This window comes from Madurella fahalii (genome assembly GCF_045866475.1).
Source record: "Madurella fahalii IFM 68171 DNA, scaffold_4, whole genome shotgun sequence".
In the NCBI taxonomy this organism is placed as follows: Eukaryota; Fungi; Ascomycota; class Sordariomycetes; order Sordariales; genus Madurella; species Madurella fahalii.
The window spans coordinates 2,489,735-2,503,310 of record NW_027263974.1 but is presented as its reverse complement, the minus strand read 5'-3'; the positions used below and the strand labels follow the sequence as shown (position 1 = coordinate 2,503,310).

Below are 13,576 nucleotides of genomic sequence, written 5' to 3'. Positions count from 1 at the left end.
AACAAACGCCAAAAATCTCCCATAGCTACGCAAGTGCCCAGGGGGGATCCAGCTGTTCCGCCAGGAGATCCCGAACTGCCTCCAGACCGCCCCTCCCTGCCACGTTTTCCGATGTCTTGTACACTGTCCTATCGTATCCCATGACCCATAGGCGCCGAAGGCGGCTGCGGGGTGCAGGAGTAAGATGTTTAACACGTCTCGCCGAGCAGAGAGGTGTGAGCCCGAAGAAAAAGGACCCTGAAGCTGATTTGGCTTATCCGGAGGCGCTCATTGGCTGTGCATTCAAGATCGGATGCAGCCGCTTCCCGATGCAAGAGCGCCCCACTTGCAAATGGCCGCGAGGGGCCCAGACACGCCCTGCGTTTCTGCCAGCTGGCCAATCAGATAGCGGGTTACTGAGCATGGGATTCCGTGTTACTCCGTGACATTCCCTCGGAGCACAACAACAGGGGCCCTTGCTTCCGTTTCGGGCGGCCATCCGAAGCTATCGTGAGTCCGCAAGTTTTGATCGAGTAACCATCGAGTAAGCTACATCGAGACTGCAGTCCCAATTCGCCACACACAGACTAGCGGTGCCTGACTTATGCGGCGGGTTTGTAACCCGGCATGTTAAAATAGGAGTTTTCAGTTCTAGACTTCTCGTTCGAAATTTCCTTGCTCACCTGATGTTCAGAATACCGAGGGGCCAGACTTTCGGCCCAACTCCGCCTACGAACACAGAGTGCGGGACAATATCTCCCGTTGCTCGCGGCCAAGCAATTGTCGCTGAGGTGGTTTCGTGCATAGCGGTCTCTCCTTATATGCGCATTCTAGAACTGAAAGGGCGAAGTTGATCCGATTACCGTTTTGGCGCAACTGGCCCGTGGGAGTTCTGGCGGATTCGCCGAACACCCGCCCCACACCGGCTCACCCGGGTACCAACGGCCGCACTTCTCTGACACCTCAGCCATGGATTCTCTTTGTTAGGACACCGACATTTGTCGTTCTCGGCATCTTTTCTCTATCCCTCTCAGCGCAACGGCCGGGTTTTGCGCACGTGGAGTCCAGAGTGGGTGCGTGGGTAGAGGGTTCGCTTTAGCAGTCCCCACGACTTGTCCATCAACGGCTGCTCATGAGGATAAACCCCGGCGACCGGGATAATCCCGTCATGATTTTCCGGGAATTTTGATATAACGATCCCTTCTTCGTGTGCGGTCCTCGAGAGATTATAGGATTTAGTAGGGGCCATGCTCCGGTAGGCAGGAGTTGAGTTGTGCGCTGCTTTGCAGGATGCTGCGGGATCGGTGGTGGCTCCCTTTGGATTCTTCCAATAGGATTGCATTGAGAGTCTGACCACGTCCGGTTGAGTGCGTTAAGGCATCCGAAATAGGAAACTGATATTTATAAGACAACCACAGCACAGTCCACTCGGTGCGCGAACATCGGGGTGCCCAAGATGCTGATTCATAAGCCTAGCCATTTACGGCTGCATTTTTGTTCTCATCTCTCCCAGTACTATAGGGAACCCCAGCGTTTGACATATTTATACACCGTACCACGGATTGAGAGCAACAGACCATGTGTTCTGGGAGGTTTGAGTTTCTACTCGGAATATTCATGAGTGTGGCTATGTAGTCATCCGGTGGCGGTGGATCGTGGCGCGAATAGAACAAGACTCCCAAGATTTTTGCTCTCTACGTTGATGTCTTAGTCACGTTCCATGCATCGAGCACCCCATACGGCGCTCAGAGCCGTGCCACGTCCTCCGGATTCTTGACCTCGAGCAGGGTTTTGCCTACTGTAACGTCAGCCCAGAGCTCCTTGGCGGTATCTTCAGAATTTCCGAATACTTACCGATGTTTCCACCCTGGAATAGCAATTTGAATGCCTCATCAGCAGCCGCCACGCCGCCCTTGACGATAGTTTCCTTCCTCTTGAGTTTGCCCTCAGCAAGCCACTGAGCAAGTTCCTTCTGTGCCGCGCCGTACTCCGGAAGAAAGTCGAAGACAATGAAGCCTTGCATCCTGAGTGAAGAAGCGGTCAGTACTGGTCTGAATCGAAGCTAAGGCCAATAGGTGCTCACTTGATCCGCTGACTGATGATGTTAAAGAAGTTTTGCTGTGACGAGACAGGCGATACAGCGTCAGTAAGGTGGCACAATCCGAGTTAGTCGAGTCCACAGGAACTCACCGAGGGTCCCGACTTGGTTCCAGCATTATACTGGCTGATGGCTCCACACATGACGAAGCGCGCAAAGGTTTTGGCACGGCCTAATGCCATGTCGAGCTGCTCGCCGCCAACTAAAGGGGACACATCCCTTGTCAGTATTCGAACGCTACACCAACATTCGGGGGTTGCATGCTAACCATTATCGAAGTAGACATCAATATAATTGGGCGTGGCTGCCTTGAACTTCGCCTTGAAATCGGGGTCCTTGTAATTGAGCGCAACATCAAGACCCAGCTCCTCCTTCAACCACCGGACCTTCTCGTCGCTGCCCGCAGTGCCAATGACGCGAGCGCCGGCAATCTTGGCAACCTGGGCAGCGACACTGCCCGTGGCGCCCGCCGCTGCCGACACAAACACCGTCTCGCCCGCCTTGGGCTGCCCGATCTTGGTCATGCCAAAATAGCCCGTCAGGCCCGTCAGACCGAGAACGCCCAGCAGATCCGTGATCTTACCACCAGCCGGAAGCGGCAGCGGCGAGTCAACCATGGCCTCGGGCAGAATGCCCACTTCTCGCATGCCAAGCCCGGCCGTGACGATGTCGCCGGCCTTGGCCTTGGCCGACTTGGAGGCGAGGACGCGGCTGATGGTCCCCGCCCGCATCACTTCGCCGATCTGCACCGGCGGAATGTACGAACGGCGGTCGTCCAACCAGCCGCGCATAGCCGGATCGAACGAGATGTAGAGGGCCTCAAGCAGCAGCTCGCCGTCTTTCAGGTCCTCCTCGGTTGGGGCGGGCACCTGCCGCTGCCGGAACGTCTTGCCCGGAACGATGTTGTCCTTGGGCCGCTCAGCGAGCTCGAGCTGGAGGGACTGTCTGATCATAACTGTCGACACCGGGTTGAAATCCAAGAGGTCTCTGGTGGATTCTAGGTAAGTTTGTAAGGAATGTCTGTCTCGGGTTAAGAAGCACGAAAACCTGACTTTAAATGCAGCCTCTGGGTTTATCAAGGATAGAAGCCCCTTTATCAATTATCTATTGTACTTTTGACACAATATCGATGTTATGTAAGCGGACTTCTAGCAGGATCTCTTTCAAATCATGACATCGCTGTCCCCACAGAGAGCTCGGCTTAATGGGGTTGCCATCGTCACGTCACTCAGCGTCCACCAATTGCTTGGCTACCAAGACCCGCACGGGGCTCGGCAAGGGAACATGAGCCGAGGCAGATAAGATATAATTTCGGTCTTTCCTTGCCAGGAATCCCGTCCGTCGGGTTCTCGGAGAGACCCCTCCTTGACGGGAAGTCGCTTGGTGTCGGTAGCCCCGTTCCTTGTCTCTGATGCTTCGCACCTTACGGCCATTCCCGTCATGGAACCTGTAGCAATCCTCGGCGCTTCCGGTTCGCCCGACTTGGCACGGAATTTGCAATTGATATTCCTGATTGGAGGACTCATGGAAACCGCACATAGTAATTCGGGCAGCGTAACTTATTCTGGTCTTGACAAAGGTGCGGAAGAGAGTATGTACAGTACAAAAGTGCAGGACTTGGAATGCTTCGTGACAAGCCGCAAGCCAGAACCCCGGCTGGAATCCCATTGGTTGGAGTTGAATCGGAAAATGGCATGTCGCTGTCTTACAGCGCCAAATATGCATCTCATCGTACACATGGCGGCCGTCCCCAAGGTCCCTTGGGTCGCCAGGCCTTGTCTGTCATACATCAAGCCAAACATGGCTGCTTCTATATCTACCCGTCCCAACCAAGTAAAGTTGCCTCCCATTAGATCCCGATGGTCCCCGTGTTAGTAGTACAAGGCTCAGCCGAGCTCGAGGCAACGGCTTTATTTCTGTCGCTTCAGAGTCTTCACAGCCATCTCTATCAGGCCATCCTTGGCCTCGCTGTCGGGGAATGAGCTGATGGCGGCAACCGCTTTCTCGGCGTAGTCTTCAGCAAGAGCGCGTGTCTGCGCGATGCCGTCACTTTGTGTGACCAAGTCCCGTGCCTATCTCCGTGTATTAGTATTCCAGTATCCACCAATTAATTGCGGTCGAGTTGGAAACACACCCTTGCAACATCACCCTCGTTTGCGAATTTCCTCCCTACGAGAGCACCAAGTTCCGGCATAGTCTTCCAGGCGAATAGCAGCGGCGCAGTAGCTAGCCCAAGCTCTAAATCGGCACCCGCAGGTTTGCCCAACTCCTGCTCGCTGCGCGTATAGTCGAGCATGTCATCCACGAGTTGGAACGCCAGCCCGAGATTCTTGCCATAATTGTATGCGGCATCAACTGTCTGTGCATCGGAACCGCCCAGTAGCGCCGCGGCACGGCAACTCTTGCTGATAAGCGAGGCGGTCTTGAGGTAGGTCTTCTGGAGATAGTAGGTGAGGGCCTCCTCGGACCACCGTGGGTTGGCCTCGTCCCGTGCTGTGTTCTTCAGCTGCATAAACTCGCCCTCGACAAGGTTGGCAATGACCGTGGCTAAGAGCTCAATGACCTCGGCATGGCGCAGCCGCGCGAGCGCAACTGACGCCCTGCCGAGAAGAAAGTCGCCAGCCAGCACAGCCATCTTGTTCCCAAACTCCAGGTTCGCCGATGGCGCGCCGCGCCGCGATACCGAATGGTCAATAACATCGTCGTGCAATAACGACGCGGTGTGGATCAACTCTGTGATCTCAGCCAGTCTCCGCTGTGAGGGGAGGATATCTAGGTCGGCGGAGATTGGTTCCCTTTCGGCGGCCGCCGACGGATTGAAATCGGAGAGAATGGAGAGAGGGGAAATGGAGGTATCGATGGCCGCTGAAGCTTGCAAAGTCGCTTGTTGCCGTTGCGGTGCCTTGGGACACAGAGATGTTGCGCGCGACATCAGTAGTACGATAAGTGGCCGAACGTGTTTTCCCTCGGCCTGGGTGTAGTACTTTGCAGCACGGTCGAGCGAAGGATGGCCGGAGCCGAGAAGTTTCCTGATGTTGCCCGTCAAAAACTTCATCTCCTTGGCCACGATCCGGAGGGGATCGATTGAGGGCATGTCGGCCTTAGTCGCGCGCGTGATGGCATTGTTGACGATGTTCCCCGCAACAGAAACTGCTGCGGCCCAAGCTGATGATCTCGGCCTTGTCGAGTGGAAAGATGCCCTAGACTGCGGTATCCGGACGTCAAGAGAGGTGTATCTGAGGCACTCGGAACACGTCGACACCGGCAGCCGAACAAGTCGCCTGACACGTTTGGCTCCGCGAACCACCGAAGCGCCCGTCCCGACCTGCATTTCTTGTTACGTCCTCCTCGGGAAGAGCCAATTGACTGCCAAGGGTCACGGTTCGGCTGTCTGCGGCATCTGGAACGGTATCGAAAGTTGGTGCGTGCGGGAGCCGCGCGATTCGACCCTCAAGTCTTCAACAGTGCCTCATGCTGGTGGATCCCGAAAAGTTCCTTTTCCGACAAGTTTTGGGGTTCTAGATTGTGTGGCTGAAGGTTGTGGCTGGTTTTGATGCAATCGGCCACCCTTGGCATAGCGGGCCGGGACCCACTGAGCTGGGCTGCCTGAGCTTTAACTGCCGTCAGCAGGCAAACCCGAAGCAACCACCAACAAACGGGTTCTCAATCCGCAACAGAACCCTGACCACTCACATTTTGGCTTTTGGCGTTGCTCGATATGGTATTACTTACTATGACTCCTTCCATTGTGGAAGGGTTACAGACGTGGAATGGATTATCTCGGCCGCAGCAAGAAAAGTTCCCGTGGTGGAGCGAGAAGCCTCCTCTAGAGCTCGCAGCTGTCGGAAACCCCATCTCTCACTCTCAAGTTGTCGGCCTCTGGATGGCGCTCAAAGGTGTTGGCAACAGGGAGTATAGCCTGGAAAAGCTCTTGAAAGGATCCATGGTTTACGTACCACCACCGCCTCTGAAGCCTGAACCAGTTCGTTACTCGACCCAGCGATGGTTTCCCGTGCTGACTTATCAGTCGGATGAGTACAAAGCCCTCATGGCCCAGCTTCGGCGGGAAGAGGAACAACGAGCATACGAGTGCATGACGAATCCGCCGCCGCCGATGGAGACTTTCTCCCAACAGTTCCCGAACGGCACAAAGATTGCGCAGACTTTCGCCGCGGTCAACCGGCCGGCTCGAGATGCGGACATTGGCGATGACGAAGTCACCTTCAATGACATACACCGCCAGTTAATGCTCATCCTCAATTTTTTGGCTAGCATACTCGGCGTTGCGGCCAGTCTCTGGATCCTGGCGAGGTGGTGGAGCACTCCAGCCAGATTGTTTTTGACCATGGGCGGAAGCATTCTGGTTGGGATCGCTGAAGTCGCTGTATACTCGGGATATGTGTGGCATCTCGCAGAGGTCAAGAAAAAGGATAAGACTTTCAAGGAGGTCAAAGAAATCGTGCAGACGTGGACTGTGGGTGCTGATCATGAGCCGGTCACAATCAGTGGCGGGAGCTTACTAGAAGATGCGAATCTCCGGGGACGGGAGAGGGACTAGACATGGCCCCCTGTTTAAGGTAACCACAGTGTTTTTTTACCATCTGTTCAATCGTTATTTGTTTATTTTCTATTTTATTCCATTTTTATCCCTTGGAGGAGGAAGGCGAACCGGAACGTACGTCTACATCGCCGACAGGGATTGAGTGGGGCTGCGTGTGCGCCCCGCGTCTCGTGCATTAGGAACGCGCTGCTACGCGAAGCGCGAAATTACACGGTTGGCCTTTGGATTATTTCAACCCGTGAGCGGGGCCAACTCCAGATCCCAGACCGTTTCAATTATTGTACCTAGGAAGGCTGACACCTCTAAATCATCACGATGTTCTGAAGTCTGATGGTATCCTGATTTAGCTGACCCTAACCTTCTGCGTCAACAGGCACGGGTCCGCCTTGTCCTCGGACTTCGTTACGAACCACACAGGTCTCACAACCATGTCGGCAGATCAACCAACAACTCACCTGGTCGAGCCTCCCATCAACCCGGCTACGAGCCCTTCACAGAGGCGCAGGCGACCTCTTCGAACTTACGGCCGACGATCTACTCAAACAAGAGAACAAGCACCAGAACTGTCAGGAGGGGGAAAGAGCCATCGGAGCCTTGATTCAGACTCGAGGTGCGCAGAGTCGATACCAGAGTCCACAAGACTTCCGAAGCAAGAATCCAGAAAATTACCCAAGCACGGGTCGATCCTGGCATACTTCAAACCACTTTCCCCAGGTTTCGACACTGCAGGGTCCAATGTGCTTCCCTCAGACCTCGTCCAACCCGCGTCAACCCCGCGGTTATCTCCTCCACCCTTATCAAAGCCAAGAAAGCGAAGGAGACTGACCACACGACCTCTGTTCAGCGAGGAGGAAAGATACTGGAAGGATGTTGCTGAAGTCGACGGTAATTTGAACGATTTAGTGGCGGATGGGGACTGCTCGCAAAGCTACAATTCACCGACGAATCGACCCACTATCGACACCAGAAGCGCAACTCTGGACACGGTGCGATCAGCTCTGAGCGACATGGAGGCTAACGTTCTGCATCGTGGGACGCGATTGGCCGGTACCATGGCGGACCAAGGCCTTAAGGTCGGAAAACCACCAGAAAAAAGGTCAGCGCGGGACATGACGCAGACCACTCTGAGCTTGTCAGTTCAAAAAGACCCAGGCTTCACCATTTGCACGGTTTGCGACATTCTTTACAACCCGTTGAACGAAAAGGATCGGAGAGAGCACAAGCGTCGGCATGCTGCCTACTCGCGAACCAAGGGCAAAGCATTGAAGGCGGAAATCTGCGAAGATGGTCTCAAGATTTCGCTCCCGAACAGCTTCGGCCTGTCGAGATAGTGCCGGTGTGGCAATACTCGGTTTTCCTTTGGCCCGTGAGGATGACGCATACGGTTACATCATAATTCAGTCAGGTACTCAACCCTACATAGTTCGGATCTAAATCTCTGTCATCTCATGGATATCTCCAGGCACAATAAAACCACTGGCGGTTAGGTATTCATGTTTAACAGTCGTTTATCGACTCGGATACGTTCAGTCGATTGGTTTAGCATAGGAGTTTCAAGATGGTATGGCAACATGGTGATCACAGCGATATTCCGGACCACCACCGGGTTGACAGGTAAGCGACACAGCAGCCCTGGTTGCGCGCACCGGCGCCAAACACTGACCCGCTATTGAGACCTGGAGCATGGATGCCGGCCGATCATCGTGTTCATCGGGAGTGGTTAGGTCGAGCAGTCCATCACGTCGACAAGCATGGAGAGCAAGAATTGATTCCCGTGCTGCGCGAGTTCAAAGAGTTGATCGAGAACAACCCGCGCATTTATATGTATTTCTCCGAGATGTGGGATGAAATCCCATTGAAGCCGCCCTATCAACGCGATCCCACCGGTGGTTCACAGATCCGCGACTACAATCACATGCTCCAGGTCCTCAACCACGTGTTTGGGCGTGCACCTGACTGGTATATACTTGAACCCCACACCACGCCCGCACATGTTCCTTCTGTAGCGGCTGACAGCTGGTATAGGACAGATGCGGCTGCAAGTGTAGGCATGGTTGGCGTGCCCATGTGTGCCATATTCGACTATGCCATGGGTACCCCGAGTGGACACGCGGCGTTCCTCGATCCTGACGTTAATCGTATGCTGAAGAAGGTCCTCAATACGTGGGGCGAATACCTCAAGGTGAATATCCCATCTCGCCATATGGACCCTCCGAGGAGGGACATCCGGCTGACGGCGGCAGACTCACGAGTCAGCAGAGGTGCTCGGAGACCATCAAGCAGGCTGGTTTGGTGAGGTGGGCTACAAAGACCTCATGGAAGTGGCCAACGCCCCTTACGGGTCATCACACAAGTTTGAAGACATGTACAAGTGTGATCCTTCGAAAAAGCACTTCGGATTTAAGTCGTGGGATGGTACGTGGTCTCAGCGACGACAGGCCTGCAACACTTCCCCTTGCTAACAGACTCTCAAGACTTCTTTACCCGCCAGGTCAGGGATTCTGCGCGACCTGTCGCTTCGCCCGACAATGACAATGTTATTGTGAATGCGTGCGAATCCAAGGTATTCAATATCGGCAGGGACGCCAAGCTGCGCGACAAGTTCTGGATCAAAGGGCAGCCGTATTCGGTCGTGGACATGCTATGCAACGACCCCCTGGCCCAGCAATTCGACGGAGCGACTGTCTACCAGGCTTTCCTCTCGGCACTCTCGTATCACCGGTGGCACGCGCCTGTTTCGGGCAAGGTCAAGCGCTGTTTCGTGCGAGACGGGACCTACTTTAGCGAGCCGCTCTTCGAGTCGACTGCTGAAGGGGCCGGCGAGATTAATGCTCAAGGAATCGCTATCGCGCAGGGTTACCTTGCCGCACTGGCGACCCGAGCAGTCATATTTTTCGAAGCCGATAACCCGGCAATTGGCTTGATGGCGTTCATTGGCGTGGGCATGGACGAGGTTAGCACGTGCGAGGTCACGGTCAAAGAGGGGCAACATCTCAAGAAGGGCGATGAGATTGGTATGTTCCATTTCGGGGGTTCGTCGCACTGCCTGCTGTTCCGCAAGGAAGTCAAGGTTGGCGGGTTCCCGGAAGTGGGAAGGAGCGAGAATGTGCCGGTTAGGGGTCGTCTTGCGGTTGTAGAGTCATGAAGAGGAGATGCCCTAGTTCTTGATAACGTGTCTTTGGTGGCATGGCTGCCAAGATGTTCTAGCTCTTATTGTATTAGACTTGTATATTTTCAAGCTGCGCGATTCAACTTCTATTCTGACAGTCGTTGTCGTTGTCGTTGTCCCCGGTCCACTGGTCACATGTGCATGTAGGTGTAGCCCATTATGCTAGTGTATACGTGTCTGGCCGGTGTTGGAATGGTTCAATATTTGGCAGCTTCTAGATCCGGTGCCGTACCAACTTGATGCTCCGAGTGGGAGTACCTGTTACATGGACTACACGGTGCCCTCGGCAGAATTAGTGCTCAAATTTCCGTTGGCTCTAGATCGTGGATATAGCACAGCCTTGCCCGCCTGGCCATCTAAGCCCAATTGACAGATTGACGGGGATGTGATTAGGGAGGAGCCCTCATCCGTCATCGGCATCTTGGCTGCATTTGCTCCTCCTCCACTTCTGCAAACTCGGCAGTGGCTAACGTCCTGGAACATATTCTCCTGCTAACGTGTACCGCTCAATGGAAAGGCACGAAGCTGGATTCAGCCGGCCATATGTTCGGGCCCGGGCAATGACCAACGGAAGCGAGACCTCTGCAGGTGTGTGACGAAGCAAACCCAAGAGTACCTGAGTTAAGGGAATGCGTCTTTTTCTCCCACCGAGAGATCCATAAATGTATGGCTTCTTGCACTGTAAAGCTCGTAGACGGGACCTAGGTTAAAAAGGCGGCGGTGGGCAAACCGGTGTGACAAAAGATGGAGGAGGTTGCGCCTTCTGAGTTCGTGAACACATCTAGCTGATTGGGTCTTGACCCCGCTGTGGCGCTGGTGAATTACGTATGCAGCCTTTTCCTGGGTTATTTCTCCATCATGCGGCATAGAAGATCGTTCTTGAGCAACTTCTCTACGCCGCCGTTGGAGCTGGCTGTTCTGTAGTTACATATTTGACACCGGGAATGGACCATTGCCTGCATCCAGGTTGACAGACTTCCAACCTGACGGCGGGGTTACCGGCGAGGCGGGAGCTGTTAATCATGGCTGCCGGTGCCGGTCGCTAGGGAACGCTGGGCTGCAAAAATAGAACGGCAGGCTACTAACGTTAGCTTCCGGGAGACAGTGCACCAAGGCGGCACAGCAGTGTGTCAGTAACCGAGTGCTGGGTTGAGAAAATCGACATTGCATATCGTATATCGGACCAAAATGTCCAAAGGGCACATGGTTACACGAGATCTTGTCAGTTAAACCAACACGAACCGTCGGGAGAGTGCCGCTCCCGACAGACATGAGGTTGCATGCTTGAGCTTGGGAGATCTTCGAGTTATGGAGATCACCAGCAGTACAGAAGAGATATACGAGCATTCGGTGGGGACAACTATTTTCGTGAGTTGTTCTGGGCTTAAAGATCGTTTCTGGGCAGGGTGGATGATAAATCATAGTCGTGTCGTCGCGTCCTCTTTTTAAAATAAAAAAAAAATAAAATAAAAAATATTTTTTTATATATACATATATTAAAGATGATTGGCCCCCAATCAGAATGAATAGGTTCCTAGTCAATGTGTCTGACAAATGGTTGACCTCTGTCTCCTTTAGTCGCGTTTTACCTCGGATAGACAAAGTACTTTTTGATGATTTTAGTCAAGCAGTCCAATGGTGGTGTGGGACCTCCAACATTTGAATGAAAACGCGGGGTAATTGGCGCCTCTCTCAAGCACGCAGTGAGATCCACTATCGCGCCAACAGGAATTGCAGAACCCAACGAACCGCGGGGTTGTGGAGCGTTAAACGACTTCTTTTTCGTCTCATTTCAGTTTCTCATAGCCCTGGTTAATGATGAGCTCCGTCGAACATTGCTTTTCTTGGGCAATCCAGAACAAGGGAAAAACGGCCGTTCCGCTTGATCCATCAGGGCCGAGTGATTGCAATGCCGGTAACGGAAGGCTGGTGGTAATTCCAACATCGCGTTGAAACAAAGATCTGTTGTCCCTACTCATGCGGGGTAATCACAACTTAGTGTCGTCATTATGGTCCTCACTTCCCGCGAGATTTTCTGATGCAAAGGCATTGAATAATTAATCAGGACGCGATCTCTGCACCTGCTACGCAGGGAGAAAATTTTTTTCTAGACTTCATAAAAGCTCGACCAATCCCGACGCCAATCTTTCTCACCAGGGTGTTAAACCAAGCTGACAAGCTTGAGTAGCCGATTGTCTATATGATGGTGTGGTTGTGTCGCATTGGGTATATGTCAACATTACTTCAGTGATTGACAAGTCAAAAATGGTAGATTGGCGCCTGCATGTGCTAGCATACGTTGTGCTGTGCCGTCTCTGTGTGTTAATGGTCGCGGCTCAATTGGGGGTTACAACTAAGGTAAAAACGGACACTTCAGCTCGGCACTCCTCGCGCTGCCGAACAGCAGGCGGCCTGCTTCAGAGCTGTGCAATGTACATCATACTTTATACCCTGGTTGACGCTTTTAATTTTTTTCCTCTTCCATCATCAAGTACCAGTGGTTCATTCCTTAGGAAACAGAATGGTCAAAAATAATGGTCTCATTTCAGATATGCAGAGTTTGAAGACCTGCAGCGTGGGGGTTTGGCGAGATTGACGAGACCGACCCCCTCCCAGTCCGCCCGCGGGGAACAGGCTCCACAGGTCCTGGGGATGTTGATGGATATCCTCACTGACGGGATTTGGGCCATTGCTCCAAATATTGATCACGATAGGTAAGACATTCTTTCCCTCCTGACAAGAGTATGTGATAGGGCCGAGAGTCAGAATCACCTCGATAGGACCATGGGCTGACACCTCGGTTTGCCCATAACGTAGGCGATCCGGCGGGTCCCGGGGGCTTGTCACTTGAGGGGCAAGTGCCGCTGCAGATGATCGACGTGCAGGACGCGATGGGGATAGGAGCGGCATTAAGCAAGGTATGACCGATCTTATGTAAAGCATCTTGGATCGGGCAAAGCATTGCATCAAGTCTTCACAAGGGTTGAAAAACCCCCGGAAAGCCGTTCCCAAGGCTGTGCCCGCCGGTCGAGCACCAAAGTCCTTCAGTGCCGTTGCCCATGGTGTGAACGTTGGGCACACATGCACCCCGCGCCCCGTAATTCGTTTCGTAGCGCGCGGCGCAGCTCCGGGCGTGCAGCACTGAGATTGGGGATCGGGTTGCAATGGGGCAATCCCGTCAGTTCAACCTTGTCAAACGGATCCGCCCCGCATCTTGTATGTGCCCAACAGCCACCGTTTCCCATGGAGAGGTTGCAGAGAAGGGTTGGTAACACAGCAGCGCAACTCAGTATTATAGGTTGAGAACACACGTGAGATGGAGGACAAGGCTGTTGCTCGGGCCGTGCTCTGTAGGCCCAAGAGCGAGCGAGTAAGTGGTATGAGGGCGGGAGGCTCCAGGCCCTTCAGGCCCCTGCTCGTCGACCATGTCCTCAGCATTCGAACGGCTCCTTCTCCAGCACTTTCCAGCTCCTTTTCCAGCGCCTTTTTCAGCCGCGTACATATGCATGGAGGGCCTGGAGCTCGCCATGATATCATGGCGCATCAATGCCGTAAATCGGCCGGAGATTATTCTCTCGGGGTCTCGAAGAGGTCGACAGATGCAAGCGCCAATGCGCTATCACATTGGCCGGATCTGCCGTCGTGCAGCGTTACCCAGCCCCGACGGGATGCCTGCCTTCCCTTATCTGGGCCAGCCCCGCGACTCGTGCCGAACGCCCGAAAGGATGGAGATTACGCTGCACCAAGACAAATGGTTCGTGGGGAGGCA

General features: G+C 53.7%; 5 protein-coding genes across 5 annotated transcripts; 3 read left to right on the top strand and 2 right to left on the bottom strand.

The window, feature by feature from the left end:
• Positions 1–1,724: 1,724 nt before the first annotated feature.
• On the bottom strand, positions 1,725–3,030 carry MFIFM68171_07707 (uncharacterized protein; the record flags this gene model as incomplete). Its single annotated transcript, XM_071063127.1, has 5 exons — positions 1,725–1,774; positions 1,834–2,003; positions 2,063–2,097; positions 2,170–2,279; positions 2,346–3,030. The coding sequence occupies 5 exons, from the start codon at positions 3,028–3,030 to the stop codon at positions 1,725–1,727; spliced, it is 1,050 nt and encodes a 349-aa protein (XP_070919228.1).
• Positions 3,031–3,987: 957 nt separating this feature from the next.
• COQ1 (coq1 putative hexaprenyl diphosphate synthase) lies at positions 3,988–5,408 on the bottom strand (the record flags this gene model as incomplete). Its single annotated transcript, XM_071063126.1, has 2 exons — positions 3,988–4,149; positions 4,212–5,408. 2 exons carry the CDS (start codon positions 5,406–5,408, stop codon positions 3,988–3,990), a joined length of 1,359 nt encoding a protein of 452 aa, XP_070919227.1.
• Positions 5,409–5,795: 387 nt separating this feature from the next.
• Positions 5,796–6,635, top strand: MFIFM68171_07705 (uncharacterized protein; the record flags this gene model as incomplete). The annotated part of the gene is made up of 2 exons (XM_071063125.1): positions 5,796–6,059; positions 6,105–6,635. The coding sequence occupies 2 exons, from the start codon at positions 5,796–5,798 to the stop codon at positions 6,633–6,635; spliced, it is 795 nt and encodes a 264-aa protein (XP_070919226.1).
• A 431-nt stretch (positions 6,636–7,066) lies between these two features.
• MFIFM68171_07704 (uncharacterized protein) lies at positions 7,067–7,969 on the top strand (the record flags this gene model as incomplete). The annotated part of the gene is made up of 1 exon (XM_071063124.1): positions 7,067–7,969. One exon carries the CDS (start codon positions 7,067–7,069, stop codon positions 7,967–7,969), a length of 903 nt encoding a protein of 300 aa, XP_070919225.1.
• A 227-nt stretch (positions 7,970–8,196) lies between these two features.
• Positions 8,197–9,783, top strand: MFIFM68171_07703 (uncharacterized protein; the record flags this gene model as incomplete). The annotated part of the gene is made up of 5 exons (XM_071063123.1): positions 8,197–8,252; positions 8,313–8,597; positions 8,664–8,820; positions 8,882–9,053; positions 9,104–9,783. The coding sequence occupies 5 exons, from the start codon at positions 8,197–8,199 to the stop codon at positions 9,781–9,783; spliced, it is 1,350 nt and encodes a 449-aa protein (XP_070919224.1).
• Positions 9,784–13,576: the final 3,793 nt, after the last annotated feature.